Here is a 20,416-nt window from a genome sequence, read left to right as displayed (position 1 = left end):
GCTGGACAAGACCCCAAAGCACTGGTCTCTCTAATCGCCCAGTATACAGGGTGGATGATGTGGATCATTTCTCTGGAAGCTGGGGCCACTCCTTACTGGCATGAATGAAGGTGCAGCTCGGGTCTTTAAGGCCTCTTCCTCTACAAACAAGTTACTGGATTCCTAATAAGTTCTAAAGGTTTAATAAATAAATAAAAACAGGAGTGATTGCATATACTCAGCCAAACTTTATCTATGATCAGGCTACATCAAAACCCCCCAAATTACTGGAAATGACAAAAATTGCCAGTTTTGACTAATGAATGGTGTTATCTCTAGCTAAAAAAATAATCCCGGGAACAAACATCTTTGCATGTAAATACACACCGAAGGCAGCAGAATCATTGCCATGTCATGCCAACTTAGAAAGTCGGTATAGAATTTATAACTAAAATGTTACGTGTGTGCTCTTCTACATGGGTGCTGCAATATTGCCACTCTTTGCCTTGAGGTGCTTTGCTCACACTGGTCTTTTGATTCCATGAGGTACAGGGGCCTGTGATCTCAGCACAGAGGAGCTCTCCCTAAATACCTATCGAATGGATAAGGCCAGGCTTCTACGCCACTCTGGGTATCTTCAAAGTCACTTTGGCTCTGCTTTTCCTCAGAGTGACTCCGTCTGATTTGGTGGCTGGTGCACCTGCATCACGGGCTGGGTTTAGCTCTCGGGCCCCATTCAGCTCACTCACTGTACAAGGAAAACGAAAATGTGCCTTTCTGCCTGTGGTAATTTCCGAGCTTTTGAGAAGGAACCACAGCTCCACCATCATCAGGCTAGGAGTTCCTCTTCCGGGGCTGAGACACGAATGTTTATTTGGAAAATTAATGAGCTGAATGAGACTAGAATCCCAGACAGTACATTAAAAACTTCATTATCATCCCTTTCCTTGAATAGCGGGGATGCCAGATGGAGCCCAGATCAAAATGCAAGTGTATCTGAGCGCACTGCGAGGGGACCTCCAGGAAACAAAGGATGTAAATTGTGAGTCAGGGCTTCCCTGGTGGCGCAGTGGTTGAGAGTCCGCCTGCCGACGCAGGGGACGCGGGTTCGTGCCCCGGTCCGGGAGGATCCCACGTGCCGCGGAGCGGCTGGGCTCGTGAGCCGTGGCCGCTGAGCCTGCGCGTCCGGAGCCTGTGCTCCGCAACGGGAGAGGCCACAGCAGCGAGAGGCCCGCGTACCGCAAAAAAAAAAAAAAAAAAAAAAAAAAAAAAAAAAAAAAAAAAAAAAAAATTAGGTATATGTGTGTATGCATACATTTCAACATATACATATATCCATTTGTACATAAACACCAAATATATAGTATACATATACGTCCAAGTATATGTGTAGATGTATACACGTATAATACCTACAAATATATATATATATATATATATATATATATTTTTTTTTTTTTTTTTTTTTTTTTTTTTGCGGTATGCGGGCCTCTCACTGTTGTGGCCTCTCCCGTTGCGGAGCACAGGCTCCGGACGCGCAGGCGCAGCGGCCACGGCTCACGGGCCCAGCCGCTCCGCGGCACGCGGGATCCTCCCGGACCGGGGCACGAACCCGCGTCCCCTGCGTCGGCAGGCGGACTCTCAACCACTGCGCCACCAGGGAAGCCCTTACAAATATATTTTTTAAAGTAAAACCTTTCCCGAAATGCTCCTCATCCACCAGTAGTTACTTCCAGATTGTGTATGGCTGTGCCTTTTTAATGATATCCATAGCCATTTTAATTACTTTATCAGAGATATAGGCTAGAACCAGAAAGTAATTAATAAACCAATCCTAATAACTGAAAGAGATGTCACAAAATCTGTGACGCTGATTTAAAGACCATGCACTTCCTTCATGGGACAGAAATTCCAGGCCTGCCCTCCCCAAACTGAAGCAGGGCTGCCGGTTCCCAATCCAAGCCATTCCCTCCTCCTTCCAGGCATCAAAAGCTCCTTCAGTTTGGCTCTTGTCCTCCCCCTGTGAGTCAGGCTGGACTCCTGCCTCAGAAATTTCTATTCGTGCTGGACTCGGGGGTGAGGACCTGGGTTCTGGTGGCAACCACTGAGCCACTAGAATCAACATTCCTGTAGCCACCTTACTTTGTAACTTCTCAGTACGTGAAATAATACATTTTCCTTATTTAAAGCAATGCACTTGGAGTTTTGTCATATTCGCAGCCAAATAATTATATAGAGCCTAATACAGAGCCTACTTACTGTCATTTGTTGGACAGTATTAAAAAGTTTGGCTACCTACTTTCCAGATCTTAAACATATTCCAGTAGTAAATTAGGAGGAAGTAGGGTGCTTCAGACCTACACAGTCCCAAGAACACAAAGTGACAGCTGATGGCCTGAGAGCAAGGACATAGACTGTAACAGATAAAATAAAAAACAGAAACAAGAAGTTAAAAATACAAAACTCAGGGTCATCTAGTATTAGAGCAGAAAATGTCACACACTCAGCCCACAAAGGCTATTATCATGTCAAAGAACTGACCAATATAGAAATAAGTAGTATGGAGAAATTTTCAACTCAACTAAGAATTTTTTAAAGTTTCTGTGCTCAAGGGTTGAACCAAAATTACCTGGGGAAAAAAAAAAAAAGGCGCTGTTAGAACCACTCCTTCATTGAGAACACCAAGAACACGTCTTGGATTTTGCTCTGCGCCTGTGTCAGAATGCTTTGCTCCGAGCCGCCTGGAACTGAGGCAGTGGGTGCCCCTGAATCACATTATGAAACGCGATTAGGTCCCAAGGACAGTCACAAAAGCCCATTTGATTCCAAATGGGCCTGAAGGCTGTTAGAAACTAGGCAAGCTTAGGACTACCGGGCAGAGTCGACCCCCTGGAACTGACGGCGCCGTTGCAGAGGTCAGACCCAGGTCATCTGGCTCAAAATAAGGAGGCACGTCCTGAAGCCGCGCGGCAGGGCCCCTGCTGCCCCATAAGCTGCCTGCCCGTCTCTGGACGGGGCAACTTGGGGCTGCCTGACAGGCTGTGCTGGAGAACAGGCCACCGTATGGGGTGGGGGGCTGGAAGAGATGACCTTCGAAGTCTCCTCCAATTCTGGTTCCAATTTTCTTATCCCCTCTGGGCCCTTACGGATGCTCTGAATTCACGGTGACTGTTCTGTCCCTGTAATCTTCTTGTTCATCACAGAGCTCTGTCTGTGGGGCGTCTGAAGGCAGGCCCAGCCCAATAGCAGGAGTGGTCCCTCCTTGCTGGCGTCCCCGCTGGTACTAGGTTTTCGCTGCCTGAATCCCCAAGCAAAGCCTCAAGGATGTCAAGGACAGCAGGACTGGTGGGGTAATGAGGTGCCTACGCAATCGCTAGCTACTCTGGCATAAGTCCTGGATGTTGACGCTGATATTTTACCTTCTCCAAAACCTGGGTCAGCTTTGCCTTCCTTCATGAAGACTTCTCTGAGTCTTCTGGTTGAAATTAGCGAATGCGTCGTCAGAGCACTGCAGCAGGTCTAACACCTCCTTCATAGTAGCTCTCCCATTCTGCACCTAAATATAGTTATGTGTGCGGATACCTTATCTCCCCTATAAGATCCTACGAGGCAAGATCCAGGAGAGTCTTGGTAAAGCAGGAGAATTAGCTCTTTCCATCTGGGAGCTGACAATATGTTTGAAGCAATTGGGCTGGTGCACCAAGGATGGGTTTGTGAGGTGGTAGCTTTCACTCAACGTTGAAATGCAGCGAGTGTGTGGAGCGCATAGAGCATGTCCGCTGTGTGTCTGCTGTGTGTGTGTGTCTGCTGCGTGTCTGCTGTGTGTCTGCTGCGTGTCTGCTGTCTGCTGTGTGTCTGCTGTGTGTGTCTGCTGCGTGTCTGCTGCATGTCTGCTGTGTGCTGCGTGTCTGCTGTGTGTCTGCTGTGTGTGTGTCTGCTGCGTGTCTGCTGCGTGTCCGCTGCGTGTCTGCTGCATGTCCGCTGCGTGTCCGCTGCGTGTCTGCTGCGTGTCAGACGTGGAGTTGGATTCTTGGGGAGGGAGTGAGGTGAACAAGAGTCAGTTAGGCAAAGCATTTACCCCCCGAATTCGCTGGCTGATAAGGGAGGGTGTCACCTCCTCTGATCCTCAACATCAATTCAGAGGTGGAACTTGGGGTCAGGACGTGTCTAGTCACCCAAAAAAGGTGTAACTATGAAACTGATCGTCTGGGGAAAGAGTGGCAAACTCCTATTTCATACCACTTGACTTTGGAAGTTCAGACATAGGAAGGTATGATGGCCGTATCCGAAAGTGATAGGGTAGGGACAGGCCACATGAGCTGTCACTATTCCCGTCCACGGAGGGGCTGGGGAGAGAAGGCTGGTACTGGAGATGAGGATAGAAAGTACGAGGAAAAGCAGGCAGCGTGCCATATCTTATAGAGGACACGAACCCAGAGCTCGGAGCCAGCGTGCCTGGGTCTGAGTCCCAGCTTGGCCATTTACTAGCTGTGTGAGCTCGGGCAGTCGCTTAACCTCTCTGTGTCTCAGTTTCCTCATTTGTAAAATGAGAATCATGACAATACCTTTCTCATCCAGTTGTGCTGAGGATTTAAAGAGTTTAATGAGCTGAAGGGCTCAGAACAGTGTCAAGAGTGTGAGTTGTCATTACAGTGGTTACTGTGTTGTCATCTGGACTGAGAGTAGGTCAGGACGTGGGCCGCCAAGTCAGTCCCTTCCCTGTTGAGGCACAAAGCCAACCTCTTCAGCCACCAGGACCACCACTTCCCAGAGAATGTTGACTAGTAACCTGGGTAGTAAACGAATTTCCAGGCCCCTCCCGTCCCAGCAGAGAGGTTTCCCAGACATTTGAGTGTAATGATCCTGACGGAGCAGGAAATGCAGAGCTTCTCCTCCTCCTGGACACTGTGTCAGTTCAGGACATCAACATGAGCCCAGCTACCCCAAGGAGACTTCGACATGACACTCCTCCTTCCCTAAACAGCTCCAGAATTCAACTGTTCTTCTACCGTTTCATTGTCTGTTCTGGCTCTCATCTTCCCACCTGAGCCCCCATATCAGCTGCTGATGGCTTTTAGTCTCCTTTTCTCTGATAATTCCCTGATCCTTACAAACCTCGGACTGTAACTGTGCTCGACTATGTCTGGTGGGAAAACACAGATGAAAACAAAAATACGTACGGTTGTCCCAACATCAGGATTATGGTTAAAACTGACCCAGAGGGGTGGGATGGGGAGGGTAGCATGGAGGCCCACGAGGGACGGGATATAGGGATACATAGAGCTGATTCAGTTTGTTGTGCAGCGGAAACTAACACAACATCGTAAAGCAATTGTAATCTAATAAGGATAAAAACAACCAAACTCATAGAAAAGGAGATCAGATTTATGGTTACTAGGGGCAGCGGGGAGGAGGAGGGAAAATTGGATGAAGGTGGTCCAAAGGTACAAACTTCCAGTTATAAGAAAAATAAGTACTAGGGATGTAGCGTATGCACAACATGATTAATATAATTGAAACTGCTCTTATGTTATACATGAACGTTAATAGAGTAAATCTTAAGAGTTCTCATTACAAGGAACAAAAATTTTTTCTATTTCTTTAATTTTGTATCTATCTGAAGTGATGGATGTTCACTAAACTTACTGTGATAATCATTTCATCATGTGTGTAAGTCAAATCATTATGTTATATACCTTGAATTTATACAGTGCTGTATGTCAATTATATCTCAAGAGAAAAAAATGAAGTCTGATAATATCAAGCACTTTTCATGGGTCTGGGAGAGAGAGTCTCACCTACTCCTAGTGGGAGTAGGGTTATTTTGGAGGGTATCTAGGCAGTGTGGACTGAAATTTAAGATGCACAGTCCTCTGACCCAGCAGTCTCAGGGCTCCAAGTCTACCCAGAGGAACTTTCTCCTGAGACTGAAGGAGGGCACATCAGAAAGGTTCAGAAGGTTCCTTGAGCCTCATTTAGAACAGAAAAATCTCAGAAGAAACCTAACTGCCCATCAACGGGGAAGTGGCTACGCTGTGATATATCCATGTTCTGGAACATTACACAGCCCCGAAAACATAAGATACACCTAGACTTACTGACGTGGAAAGATGTTACATAATGACATGTTATGAGATGAGCTGTGTCCCCTCCTCAAATTCATGCTGAAGTCCTAACCCCTAGTACCTCAGACTGTGACTATATTTGGAGATAGCATCTTTTTTGTTTTGTTTTTTTTTTGTGGTATGCGGGCCTCTCACTGTTGTGGCCTCTCCCATTGCGGAGTGCAGGCTCCAGACGCACAGGCTCAGCAGCCATGGCTCACGGGCCCAGCCGCTCCGCGGCACGTGGGATCTTCCCGGACCGGGGCATGAACCCGTGTCCCCTGCATCGGCAGGCGGACTCTCAACCACTGCGCCACCAGGGAAGCCCTGGAGATAGCATCTTTAAAGAGGTTAATTAAGATAAAATGAGGTGGGCCCTAAGCCAGTATGGCTGGTGTCCTTATAAGAAGAGGAGATTAGGATACAGACACACACGAAGAGACCATGTGAAGACACAGAGAGCAGATGGCCATCCACACGCCAAGGAGAGAGGCCTCGGAAGGCACCAACCCTGCAGACACCTTGATCTTGGACTTCTAACCTCCAGAAATATGAGAACATAAAATTCTATTATTTAAGGCACCTAATCTGTCCTAGTCTGTGGGACTTTGCTACAGCAGCCCTATCAAACTAGGCTACACAATACCCGGTATTAGATATTTTCTCTGGATGTGTATAGACGTGTGTAATATATGGAAAAGAGAATGGAAGAGCCCACCCCAGGCTGATTGCTCCTTTGGGGAGGGGTTGGGATTGGGGAACAGTGATTGAAGGAGTAAAATAAAGTTTTACTTTTTATACATTTTGTACATTATTTGTACATCCGTTTTTTAAAAACCGTCCTTCAGAGAAAAACAAATACCGTATGCTAACACATATATATGGAATCTAAGAAAAAAAAATGTCATGAAGAGATTAGTGGTAGGACGGGAATAAAACACAGCCCTACTAGAGCATGGACCTGAGGATATGGGGAGGGGGAAGGGTAAGCTGTGACGATGTGAGAGAGTGGCAGGGACATATACACACTACCAAATGTAAAATAGATAGGTAGTGGGAAGCAGCCGCATAGCACAGGGAGATCAGCTCGGTGCTTTGTGACCACTTAGAGGGGTGGGATGGGGAGGGTGGGAGGGAGACGCAAGAGGGAGGGGATATGGGGACATATATGTATATGGTTAACGGATTCACTTTGTTATAAAGCAGAAACTAACACACCATTGTAAAGCAGTTATCCTCCAGTAAAGATGTTAAAAAACAAAACCAGAAACGCCTCCTTCAGTGGCTCTCCATTGAATACAGAATGCAATGTACTTCTCCACCTGCATTTGCCCTTCCTTGGATCCTCCACTGCCACCCCCGACCCTCGCACGCCTGTTTGCCACAGCACGCCAGGATATCCCATCCCTGCCCTGCCTCCAGGCCTCGGTCTCTCTTGTCTTTTCCTCCTTTTGAAGACTGGGCTGCTGATTTTCATCCTTCAGAGCCCAGCTCAAACATCACTCACGTTAGAGATTGGTTGCTAGAAGTCTTACTTGGCAGATTTTCCCAGGGCCTTCTTCTCGGGTTTTTTGTTTTTTGTTTTTAATGTCTTTATTCATTTTTGTATTCCCAGTGCATAATCAGTGACTGTGGCCAAGTAAATGCTCAGTAAATGGTTCCAAATGCGTCAATGATAGACACGTTTTCTAGCAGGTTGCTTTTTCATTCAACGTATCTCAAAGGTCCCACACTTCACTCTGTGTGAGTTAACAGACCCCCTAGAGACTGGGACTGTAATCGCGACATGAATGAGGTCCCAGTCCTTTACTGCTTCTTTCATACCATGGGGACAATCGTATTTCTGGGCCAGCCAACCCCCATTTACTTTCAGTTCTGGTGAAATCAGCTGAGAATGTATTGCAATTTATTTTATCCAAGTTCTGTGCCCATAAAGGTCCCCAATTACTTAACCTACAACAGGCCCAAATCCGAGCCGCCTCTTGACCTCTAACTGGGAGGCTCTGCTCGCCCAGGCCTTACCTCCTCATCAGCGTGGGTGAGCGCTCTGTCTCCGGATTGGAGGCTGTGTGTCTCACGTGCATTGCGTTGTAGGAAGTGTGCGTGTAGTCGTTTTCATCGCTGTAGTCGGGGCCGAGCAACGTCCGGGCCCAAGTTCCCATGTCATAAGGAGGAAGGGTTCCTCCAAATTCAGACGGCAAACATTCGGGGTGTATTAGCTGGTGGAGGCTGTTTAAGTTGTTTCCATGCAGGAAAATCTGCAAAGAAAGAATAATTAGCAAGAAAAGCCCCCCAAACGTATGACCAAGCATGTAATCTAATACACGGTCTAGCAATGACAAAGTGGGCGCAGTGCGGGTGATCACGGGGCTGAAAGGCATTCCGTTTTGTGTCAGTAGCTTAGTCTGCATACAATGTTCACTTATTGCTCAGAAAAGGGCCTGGATGAATAGTCCTTAAAAATGAAGTTCAGGCTTCCCTGGTGGCGCAGCGGTTGAGAGTCCGCCTGCCGATGCAGGGGACACGGGTTCGTGCCCCGGTCCGGGAAGATACCACGTGCCGCGGAGCGGCTGGGCCCGTGAGCCATGGCTGCTGCGCCTGCGCGTCCGGAGCCTGAGCTCCGCAACGGGAGAGGCCACAACAGTGAGAGGCCCGCGTACCGAAAAAAAAAAAAAAAAAAAGAATGTTCATCTGAGTTATTTGTAATCAGGTGGATAGACCTGGAGTCTGTCATACAGAGTGAAGTAAGTCAGAAGGAGAAAAACAAATACCGTATGCTAACACATATATATGGACTCTAAGAAAAAAAAATGTCACGAAGAGATTAGTGGTAGGACGGGAATAAAACACAGACCTACTAGAGCATGGACTTGAGGACACGGGGAGGGGGAAGGGTAAGCTGGGACGAAGTGAGAGAGTGGCAGGGACATAGATACACTACCAAATGTAAAATAGAGAGCTAGCGGGAAGCAGCCGCAGAGCACAGGGAGATCAGCTCGGTGCTTTGTGTCCACCTAGAGGGGTGGGATAGGGAGGGTGGGAGGGAAGGAGACGCAAGAGGGAAGAGATATGGGAACATATGTATATGTTTAACTGATTCACTTTGTTGTAAAGGAAAAGCTAACACACTATTGTAAAACAGTTATACTCCAATAAAGATGTTAAAAAAAAATGAAGTTCATGAACAAATTTACACATACGGTCATCTCTGAATGATCCCTGCTGATGAAAAGAGTAGCGAGGCAGACCATCCAAAACCCCCCAGTCATGCTTCACACACAGGCCCACGTTGCAGTGTTCTCCCCCGGGGTACCCTCGGGACCCTCCTCGGCCCTCCCCATCCCTCCCAGGCCTACACCAGGTGGCAGCTTCTTTCTCGGTCTGTCCCAGGGGCACCTGTCCACTCTGGTCCTCCCCTCTTCCCCAAATTAACTCTTCATCGTGTGATGACTTCTCGTTTTTTCTGATTTGTTCATTTATGTCTTGCTTCCCCATAGCAAGAAAAGAATGCTCAGGAAAAGGGACAGTGTCTCCTTTCCCTTGTGATACTCTCCTAGCTCCCAGGGTGGTATGGGCACAAGGAAAAAGCTCAGTGAATTCGTAGCCAGTGGAACTGAAAACTGGGACCTGAGAATTTCCCGTGAGATATTTTAGCAACGATTTTCTATTTTTGTCTGGATTTGCCAACACCCTCAACAAACAAGTTTGCGTCTTCTAAGCATATGATAGATGGTGATGGAAATTAGTCAAGCAGGGGAGAAAACACCCCAAAATAACAACATTTTCAAACAAATCTATAAAGTGGATAAGCCACAAGTTTATAATTACCATTGCCTGCGCTTTAGGAATTGACTCCTGAAAGTTTATCTAAAGTGCATCTGTGGGGCTTCCCTGGTGGCGCAGTGGTTGAGAATCCGCCTGCCGATGCAGGGAACACGGGTTCGTGCCCCGGTCCGGGAAGATCCCACGTGCAGCAGAGCGGCTGGGCCCGTGAGCCATGGCCGCTGAGCCTGCGCGTCCGGAGCCTGCGCTCCGCAATGGGAGAGGCCACAACAGTGAGAGGCCCACGTACCACCAAAAAAAAAAATAAAAAAAATAAAAAAAAAAATAAAGTGCATCTGTATAATGACATCGGTTCCCACACTTCTTCATGTTGCAGGCTTAATGTGCATAAACTGTACTCGAGTATAGGGCCGTCAATTACACACACACACACACACCCGCACTTAACCATGATGAAGTGTAAATGTGATTTTTAAAATACTTACATATAGTATAATAATATGCCATATAAGTATTATATTATGCTATATACTACATACTACAGGCATACCTTGTTTATCATGCTTTATTGCACTTCACGGATATTATGCTTTTTATAAATCGAAGGTTTGTGGCAACCCTACGCCAAGCACATGGCATCAAGTCTCTTAGTGCCATTTTTCTAACAGCGTTTGCTCTTCTCGGGTCTCTGGGTCACATTTTGATAATTCTCTCAATATTTCAAACTTTTTCATTATTATTATATTTGTCATGGGGATCTGTGCTCAGTGATCTTCGATGTAACTATTACACTTTTTTTGTTGTTTTGTATTTTTAATTAAGGTATGAACTGTTTTTAGATAAAAATTTTACTTTTAAAATTTAATAATTACTAACACTTATAATATATTTACGTTGTTTGGGACAATTGTGCGTTAATAACATTTTTAATGATTACCCAACTTAAAAGAAAAATTGCTGGTATTTAAAGCATTAGGGTCATGGGTAATCAGAGTAATTTAAATCTATATACATATTTTTGTTGCAAAGAAATGTAACAGGGTGATCGATAAAATGCTTTCCAGTATAAAAAAAATGTTATATGAGGATATGATTCGGCGGGGGAAGTATAATGGAAATACAAGTTCAAGGAGAACAAAAAGAACATGTAAAGTTTCTGACTGTTCATGAGGAATTTGTTTAATAATTTTTTTAACATCTTTATTGGAGGATAATTGCTTTACAATGTTGTTAGTTCCTGCTGTATAACAAAGTGAATCAGCTATACGTATACATACGTCCCCATATCTCCTCCCTCTTGCGTCTCCCTCCCACCCTCCCTATCCCACCCCTCCAGGTGGTCACAAAGCACCGAGCTGATCTCCCTGTGCTATGCGGCTGCTTCCCACTAGCTATCTATTTTACATTTGGTAGTGTATATATATGTCCATGCTACTCTCTCACTTCATCCCAGCTTACCCTTCCCCCTCCCCATGTCCTCAGGTCCATTCTCTATGTGTGCGTCTTTATTCCTGTCCTGCCCCTAGGTTCATCAGAACCTTTTTTTTTTTTTTTTTTAGATTCCATATATATGTGTTAGCACACGGTATTTGTTTTGCTCTTTCTGACTTACTTCACTCTGAATGACAGTCTCTAGGTCCATTCGCCTCACTACAAATAACTCAATTTCGTTTCTTTTTATGGCTGAGTAATATTCCATTGTATATATGTGCCACACCTTCTTTATCCATTCATCTGTCGATGGACACTTAGGTTGCTTCCATGTCCTGGCTATTGTAAATAGAGCTGCAGTGAACATTGTGGTACATGACTCTTTTTGAATGATGGTTTTCTCAGGGTATATGCCCAGTAGTGGGATTGCTGGGTCGTATGGTAGTTCTATTTTTAGTTTTTTAAGGAACCTCCTTACTGTTCTCCATAGTGGCTGTATCCATTTACACTCCCACCAACAGTGCAAGAGGTAAGGTATGAACATTTTTTTAGACATAATGCTACTGCACACTTAATAGACTACTTTATCACAATACTCGCCTTTTTGCAGTGGTCTGGAACCGAACCCGCGATATCTCCGAGGTGTGCCTGTTTAGTATCATGTACCATATAAGTATATAATAAATACTTGCTCTTTTGTTCTGTTGTACTGATTTTAACTTGTGATGTAACGCCATCATTTAAAGAGGAAGGGGACAAGAAGCTAAGTGTTAAAATTCTTCACAAGAATACTGTAGCACTTCAGAAAACAATGTACATTTTCTAACACCGGATTGTTGGCTGTGACTGAATTTTAACAAGATTTTTTTTGAAGAAATTCACATATTCTGGCTTTTGCAAAATGTCTCACTGGAGGAATTGTAGTATTTGAAGCATGGAAAAGCTGGCGCAAAATACTGGCCCTGGTACCCACTGACGCAACACTTCCAGGTCTTAGAGGAAAAGGAGCGCTGTTGAAAGTGGCCCTCTCTCCGGGGGTCCTGTGGGGTGGAGGAATTCAGCAGGTAGGAGGTGGAATCCCCACCTGTCAGATTCTGTTCTGCACCCAGAGCTCCAGAAACCCCCTTCAATGGCACAGCACAAATGTCGCTTGCTTTGTGGGAGGAATTCCCCCTGGATCCTTCTTAAGTAGAAAAGGAAGCCAGCGGGAAGCATGAAGCCACACTGGGAACAGGCTAGGGCACTCCTCTGCCCTTATCACTGTCGTGAACCCCAGACAGACTGCAGAATGTTCCAGAATGTCTCTGCCTCTTGGGGCTGGTGAATCCTAGTTCCCAGTTCCACACTCGTGAGGGGACAGCGGAATTACCCCGTATCCCATACCCTACTGCAGTGTTTCCTAAGGATCTGGAAGCATCTGAGGTCTAGGAGTTAGGAAACATGCAGAGTGTGTACGGGAGGGTGTCCCTCGCCTCGTCATTCCCCACTGAATACTCAGAGCTCTTCCCCAGCACGGGGTCCCTGGGGCATAGAGGCCTCTGTCAGGTGCTGTAAGACTGGCCATGGTTCCTTTAAGAGGTGATGTCCCTGAACCAGGTGACAGCTGAAATCGGAAAGCTTACAAGAAAAGAGAGCTAAATGGGAAAGAGAAATTGGTGTCATGGAGCCTCTACTACATGAGTGGCTTTATGTTATCTGTCTCATTCAATTACTCCAACCACTCTGTGATGTGGGTGTTAGTTTTTCCATTTTATAAATGAAGAAACTGAGATTCCGAGTGGTTAAAGAATGTCTGGTTTCTCAGCTAATCAGAATGCCATGGAAAAATACCCAGCTCTGGTGGAAGAGGCTGGCTTCCCAAATGTCATCAGCTGATGCAATCAAGATTTTAAAAGCCTTCTTCCTACGAGCTCTATTATTTCCAAAGAAGAATGCTTTCCCAATCTCAAAGGTGATGGAGCTGGCAGCTATGACCCAAGAGCCATGGGGAAAAATACAAATCATCAGTATTCTTTGTAGCGCTAATACATTCACAGGACAAAATGCTAGCTCTTAAAATATTCCAGGAACAGGAAGCTGCTTGACCCCATATTTCCCACAAGCATTTACAGTAAACGGGGCATCTGGTATTTGCATGCCTTCAATGTTTCCTTTGGTTTGTCACCCGGACTGTAAAATAACTCAGTTCTACTAAATTACTGATTAAATCCAGGCCATTTGCGAACTCCAGCTGAGGCTCGAATGCTCAGGGACTACAGAAAAGCAGGAAAAAAACACAATGAAAAATACAGAGAGAGGGAGAGAGAGGGAGAGGACAGGCTTCGTAATTGTGCCTCCGAATCCCCCCTTTGGGTTTTTGTTTTCATTACCCGTTTCCTGGTCTTGTCTTTAAGGAATGGCTTGATGAGCGTGTACAGGGCATGAATGTACCAGGGCTGGTTGACAAAATGGACTCCTCCGAAGCGGGCAGGAAAGCTGTCCTGGGTGGAAAGAAAGAAACGCACAGCAGTCAGCACACATCACAGCTTAGATGGGAGCAGCCTGCTTCTTCTCTCAGACTGAAGCACCAGCTATAGCGGAGGGAGAGACAGGAAGCACCCTTACTTCCCAGCTGTCAAGGTCTTCTCTGTTACCCTTGCCTCCCTCTTTCCCTGTGGCTCCACAACTGAGAAATCACACATCAGGCCTGTCTTTTCCAAGTCACAATTATATGGCGTCCGACATGACACCAGAGCATTTGCAGCCCAGATAGGGAAGGAGTTGGGATTCTTCGTAGTGTCAGGGCACCGAGGCTTCGGTTCCCATGAGCCCTACAAGATGACTCTCTTTCCCCTTTCCCCTCATTCTCTGCTCTCCGGCTCCAGCCCTCTCCACTGGGTGATCATGACAATAATCCTACTTTCTGGGTGACTGAAGCTGTGTAGGAAGGGGGTTGGGAAAGGATCTCAAAGGCTCTTCAGAGATGGGGCTCTCTGAAATCCTCCAAAGTCCGACAGCATCCAACATCCGTGCCTCCTTTTCACAGATTTCAGAACCGGCTCCCTACTTCAACCCGGGATCCACACAGTAGGTCCCAGGGACAGACATTTGCTCATTGAGGTCCTCCTTTTCTGCAGATGAACACATTTTGTAAATATCAGGAAATAAGAGCATTTAAAAAAATGCTTTCAGTTTTAGAATCCAGCTCAGGGCATAAGCTTACACTTTAGAAGCTCAGAAGCTGCTCTGTGTGCTAATTAGATCCACAGAACAAGGGACCTTGACGGTAAAACCTGAGCTAGTCCCACAGCACCAGGTCCTGAGTTCCTGATATCGGGCTTCCAAAGGTTGCACTCGTGTGGCTGATGGCATTAAAAAAGAAGGAACATCTAATGCAATTCGAATTGCCAAGCGTGCTGGCAATCAATTTCATTGCAACAAACACCTTTGTAGAATGTTAGCGAGATGGGATGAAAGCAGGAGCCTCGTTATCTGAGCGAACAGTTCAGGCCACTGGCTGCTCCTTGCAGTGTATGAAATGCCCTGCCTGGGGCTTTTTTAGTCACAAAGAATGAGGGTTATTAACTTTTTTCAGAACCCTTTGAGTCTATAGGCTCCATGGGCACCTTCTACATTGAGACCTAGTTTCCAATGTAAGTACATGGACCTGTGCTTAAAGGTCGACCTTTAAAAAATTTAACAATAATTTTGCCTCTGTCTAGACATTTTACAGAGTACAAAGGAATTAAATATTTTGAAGGTTAAACTAGACAATTCCAGTAAAAGGTCTTTGTTTTGAGGGGTATGTATTTTTTCTTTTGTTTATTCTATTTTTAAAAAAACTTAATGAAACCACCAAGTAAGGATGGAGAGACCGTTTATACCAATTTGCACCTTTGTCATAATCTCTCACTATTGCAAATGTAAATTTAGAAAAGTAGAAGTTCTTAATAAGGTTTTCTTTTCTCTTTCAGGTACAGTTTATAAATCATTGTCTTAACATGCTAAACGTGGGTTCTGGGGCTGTAGAAGGAGAAAAAGAGCAAAGGGTTTATCTGTAAACCAGGGCTTTACTATCCTTTTCAATAGGATCAATAAGAGGGTTTTTATTTCTATTGAGAGTCTACTATATTTCTAGGTTGGTCAAGTGGAAGAAAACCCTATAAATAATACTGCAAAGGCACTAGGTAAAATCTCAAAGAAAACATTGACCTTTACAAAGTATCTAGAGACTCCTAATTTTTGTCTATGGAATCTCAGTCCTCAAAGACAGCAGCCCTGTCTTCGATTTGTGTCAGAAGAGATTGAAAGACAAAGCACAGGGCTGAGACCCATCAGTTGTCTGTGGGTTGGCCGTGGCTTTGAGTCTGCCGTCTTGAAGGCATGGGATCTTCTTGATCTCATTCAGGTCGGCAAATAAATATGTGCAGATAAACACATGTAACAAGGCTCTCCTGTGTAATAAGGGCAATGTGCAAATGGTACGGTTATCCTCGAATGAGCCTAACTGCATTATTAATTATGGGGTGTGTGTGTGTGTGTGTGTGTGTGTGTGTGTGTGTGTGTGTGTGTGTATTGTGCAAAGGGAAGGATGAGGGAAGGGAAAATTAGAAAACAGAGTGCTCTTTTAAGCAAGGCCCATCATTCTTGGTCGTTTTGCCTGATCTCTTTAGCAAACCACAGATACATGGGAAGTTGTCTGTCACACAAATGTCTCCCAGGACCCCAAAGGAGTCCGCCACCCTCACGAAGGTGCATTTCTTAGGGGCTGGAGCAGACCTATCTCAAGATGGTAAACCTTGATTCCATGACAGTGTGACATTTTGTTTTCCAGAGTTCTTGGTGACTAAAGAGTATGCTCCAAAAACATACCCCAGGTTCAAGAACGTGGCATTAATTTTTGTGTATTTCATGCATTTATCAATAAAAATATAATATAATTTTGAATTATAAACATTCAAAGCATAAACATCATCTTTTCCCTAGTTTATTTTAGATTAATTTATTTCCTTATTACAAAAAACTATACCCATTCTAGAAGAGTATAAAATTGATTTTTAAAAGTATTTGAGAAATTAGACAATACCAAAAGATAAGAAAGAAGAAAAGAAAAAACACCTACCATCCTACCACAGAAGACTGTGTTACTTACTATGTTCTATCATTCAGGACAGGCTACGTTATGTTATAGTAACACACAACTCCTGCTTTTTATCATTTAAAACTGTAAAGATTTATTTCTCGTTCACACAGAATGTCCTTGCAGGGCTGCCAGGAGCCGGGCTTGATTCGCTCTGAGCCAGGGATATAGCCTCCCCGTCTGGATCAGGGCTGCCACCACTGAAGGAGACAGCATGGGGAGTCACACCTTAGCTCGTAAGGTTGGCTGCCAGAAGTGACAGGCTTCATCTGTCACAGTTTACAGGCCAAACACGTGGCTGACTTCTAGGGTGTCAGGAAGTATAATTCTACCATGTGGCTGGTAAAGAAAAGACCAGAAGCCTTGGTGAAGAGCGCTAGTGATTACCCAAGCTCTCCTTTCCTGCTTCCCTCCCTCCCTTTCCTTTACTCCCTCCTTTCCTTCCTTCTTTCCTTTCTAAATGGGATCATGTTTTGTACATTGGACTTGATGTTTTTACTTTGGACAGCTGACAGCCTGCTTGATACTGGTGAAATAATATCAAATAATCAGTATCAAATATACAAGGTAGAGTTTACAGAGGAGAGGGGAAAACAGAAAATTGCCTTTATGTAATGACTGGTTTACTGTCTTTAATTCCTCACTGAACAATCAGTTCAGACCTTGCACCTCTTCAATTCAGCACATACTTACAAGTGTCAACTACAGCACAAACACTGGATTGTATTCTTTAAAGCACTTGGCAGAAATGGCCATCGCCACGGCCTTCTGGTACTTTGACTCCTTCTCCCTCCTTCTCTACCTGAGCTCTACTCATGCCCTAAGCTGCTGAGGTCAGGTTTGTGTTCCTTGGTGTCCTTTTTTAAAATTTACGGTCATGCTTCTCTAATATTTTTCTTTGGAATAGGGGTGACACAAGCGGTAGCTTGGAGTGCTAACACTGCTAATAATCAGTCCTTCCTCTAACACCCAAGTCACACAAAGACATGTTCACACTAGATAATCTAGCAAGCGTATCTTCCAAACTAATCCCCGAGGCATTCTAACTCCACATTCAAAGAGTGCTACCTCTAAATCCCTCCTAAATGGAATACTGGCTCAATGATTGACCTGAAAATCTGAAGCTAGGATCCCCTCTTTGCTCTCTGAATACTCAGAGAAGGCTATTCTCATCCATCTGCCTTATTTTCCTACACCAGATAAAAGTCAGAGCATTCCAGGGTTATTAAAATAAGGATCTGATACCAGAGAGTATAAGAAGTAGGGACGAGATATGGGGATGGATGTATATGCATAGCTGATTCACTTTGTTATAAAGTGGAAACTAACACACCATCATAAAGCAATTATACTTCAATAAAGATGTGAAAAAAAAAAATGAATGAAGGAGGAGCCAGTGACCAAGAGAGTGGTGGGGTAATAAGAAATAGGTCTGAACATGCGGGAAAAAAATTTTTTTTAAGAAATTAGGAAAGCCAGGTTAGTGGGATAAATCAACTAGGAAAGAGAAGGAGATAGGAGAGCTTCTACTGTACATTCTATTGTTCAGAAATGTAACTGTGGAATGAGTTTTGGAGATGGGACTTTATTGTGGGAAATAAGAGGGTGAACTAGAGTCCCAGCATCAGGGATGTGGCATGACTCTTTCAGAGCCGTGCAAGGTACCTGGGCTGAGGCCTGAGGCTAATTAAAGAATCAAGGTCTGTATGACAGACTCCAGGTCATACAGACCTTGATTCTTTAATTAGCCTCAGGCCTCAGCCCAGGTACCTTGCGCGGCTCTGAAAGAGTCACATCAGCTCCCTAGAAGGAATTCCCAGGGAGAGGATAACTGTTAACGCCCTGCGAGACTGATAAATGGGTAACAAGAGAGAGCCTTGTGGTGGTGAAAACGTTCTGTAACTTGGCTCTACGGACGTCAATATTCTGATTGTGCTATTGCTTTGTAGTTTTGCAAGATGCTACCAGTGGAGGAAGCTGAATAGAGGTTGTACGGAGTCGCTCTGTATTTTCTCCTACAACTGCATGTGAGTCTACAGTTATCTCAAAATAAAATCAAAGAACACGATTACTGTGAATATTTCAAAACTCCCCAATAGGAGTAGCCATTTTTTTAAGCATAGTAGAAGCTTTTCTAAGGCTCATCTTTTCTGCCTTATATGAAGTGTTACACAAAGAATGCCAAGGTAGATGGTAAGGCACAAGATACACTGCAGGACATTCTAAGGGGGCTCTTCTCTCTTTTCTTTGGGAGTCTTGGGCAGCATTAAGTGATTCTTACCGTCCATTAGAAATAGCCTTCATTTTTAAGTGGGCACTACACTTGCACTTCATTTTCACACCGGCACTCTTCAGGCATCACTGAGCTGCCTTTTCTTGTGTTTGATCAAGATTTAGGAGCAGCATGGTAGAGCCAAGACTATTTCCTCCCCCTTTCCTTGACAATCAGTTACAGATGTTACTGGTGGCAGTTGGCCGAGTTTCCTGCTGGATGATAAAGTACTTACTAGCGATATTCGCTAAGTGTGTAATATGCCTGCAGGCAAACATATTTCCAACAGGGTTCAAGACACACCTGACCTCAAAATCACATTGCCTGGCGAGGCTTGGGGAGCTCTGCGCAATCTGACTCTAACTCCCATCCTTCCGCACTTCTTCTGCTGTTCTTATGTGGAAACCGGAGCAGGGCCACTCAGATTCACAGATACCACGCCCTGTCCCCATCTGTTAAGATTCCTCTGAAAACCGAAGGCGAAGAAGGAAAGAGAGAGAGGATGAGCACATGAGCTGTGTCTTTTAGACCATCTGCCTTCTTCCCTGTGGTGACTCTGAGCGTCTTTCAGGACCTTGGCTGAAGACCTCCATTCATTCACCGAACTGCATGTCTATAGGTCTGAAGGCAACACGAGGACATAAGCATGAAGTTAGGATTTGGTTCCTACTAATGACACCCATTTCCCACATCAAAGCAGACAGATAAAAACATTTTCAGCAGCATAAATGGGCTTCCCTGATGCAAGAGAGCCTTTCTAAAAATGCTATATTTCATGGTGATGGGTTTCTATTATACCATGTGGTACTCATTAGTTTGAAAGCCACACATCCACCTATTTGCAAGGAAATGGAGAGCTCATGCAATAACAATTACACACCAGATGCTTTACGTACGACAGTAGCAAGCATGAGAGAGAAAAGAGCATGCTTATTCGGACGCCGCTGGGAGATAGCTCCAGCTGATTACGGGCTATGGATTTTCTTTGAATATATGCTCCTAGAAGGCAACATTGATTTCTGAGAAGCTGTACCAACCCAGTGTTCTCTTGAGGGTAGGAAGGGCTTGGGCTTTTTATGCAGGTTCAGATCAGGGCATGCTAAAGGATGAAATTTTTTTTTATCTGCAGATCCTAGAACTGTTATGATGCTCTGGCAATTCTCCTAAACAGAGTAAGCAAAACTGGCCTTCTGTCAAAGCGGGTCAGACAAGCAGATCACACTCAGAATCTTCCCTGGCCACAACCTAAACAGTGTTCCTTGATGATACTTTTCATATTCCATTCTGGTCCACAGTCCACCATGCAGTTATTGAGCTCATCATATAAGTGAAATGCAGGGGTGCAGGGGTACAGGACACGCACTTCTGTGTCCAATCCGTTCATTGTCCAGCGGGAGAGACAGGGAAACTGCGAGATGCTTCGTTTGAGAGAAAGACACAGATCAGAGTTTAGCCTCTGTGGTTTATGGTAGTTTCTTAGAGCAGAGCTAATAAACAGCATAGATAACCGGAGGTGAAGATCAGGGAAAGCTGAACATGCTGCAGAGGCCAAATAAGAAAGCCTTCTAGAAAAGAGCTATCCAAAGATTTGGTGATTAATAAATATACGTGACTATGTTGGAGAGTCTTCAAGGGTTTATCTGTCACCAGGAGACCCTACATTGATCCTAGCCCCCCACTGTTTTCTAAGAATGAGCTTACAGATAATCTCTATTTTTTTTAAAAATG

At 44.8% G+C, this 20,416-nt stretch overlaps 1 protein-coding gene across 3 annotated transcripts in view; it reads right to left on the bottom strand.

Annotated features, from left to right (window-relative positions):
• CLVS1 (clavesin 1) overlaps positions 1-20,416 on the bottom strand; it is a 240,996-nt gene that overhangs the window by 20,067 nt on the left and 200,513 nt on the right. For all 3 annotated transcript variants that reach the window (XM_067017992.1, XM_067017991.1, XM_059043116.2), the window contains 2 exons: positions 13,667-13,777; positions 8,106-8,341 (listed from right to left, as the gene is read on the bottom strand). In XM_067017992.1, coding sequence (XP_066874093.1) covers positions 8,106-8,341; positions 13,667-13,777 — 347 coding nt within the window. The remainder of the gene's footprint in view (positions 1-8,105; positions 8,342-13,666; positions 13,778-20,416) is intronic.

This window comes from Kogia breviceps, chromosome 17 (assembly GCF_026419965.1).
Source record: "Kogia breviceps isolate mKogBre1 chromosome 17, mKogBre1 haplotype 1, whole genome shotgun sequence".
Classification (NCBI taxonomy): Eukaryota; Metazoa; Chordata; class Mammalia; order Artiodactyla; family Physeteridae; genus Kogia; species Kogia breviceps.
Note: the sequence above shows the minus strand (reverse complement) of the source record. Positions and strands in the feature narration are given on the sequence as shown.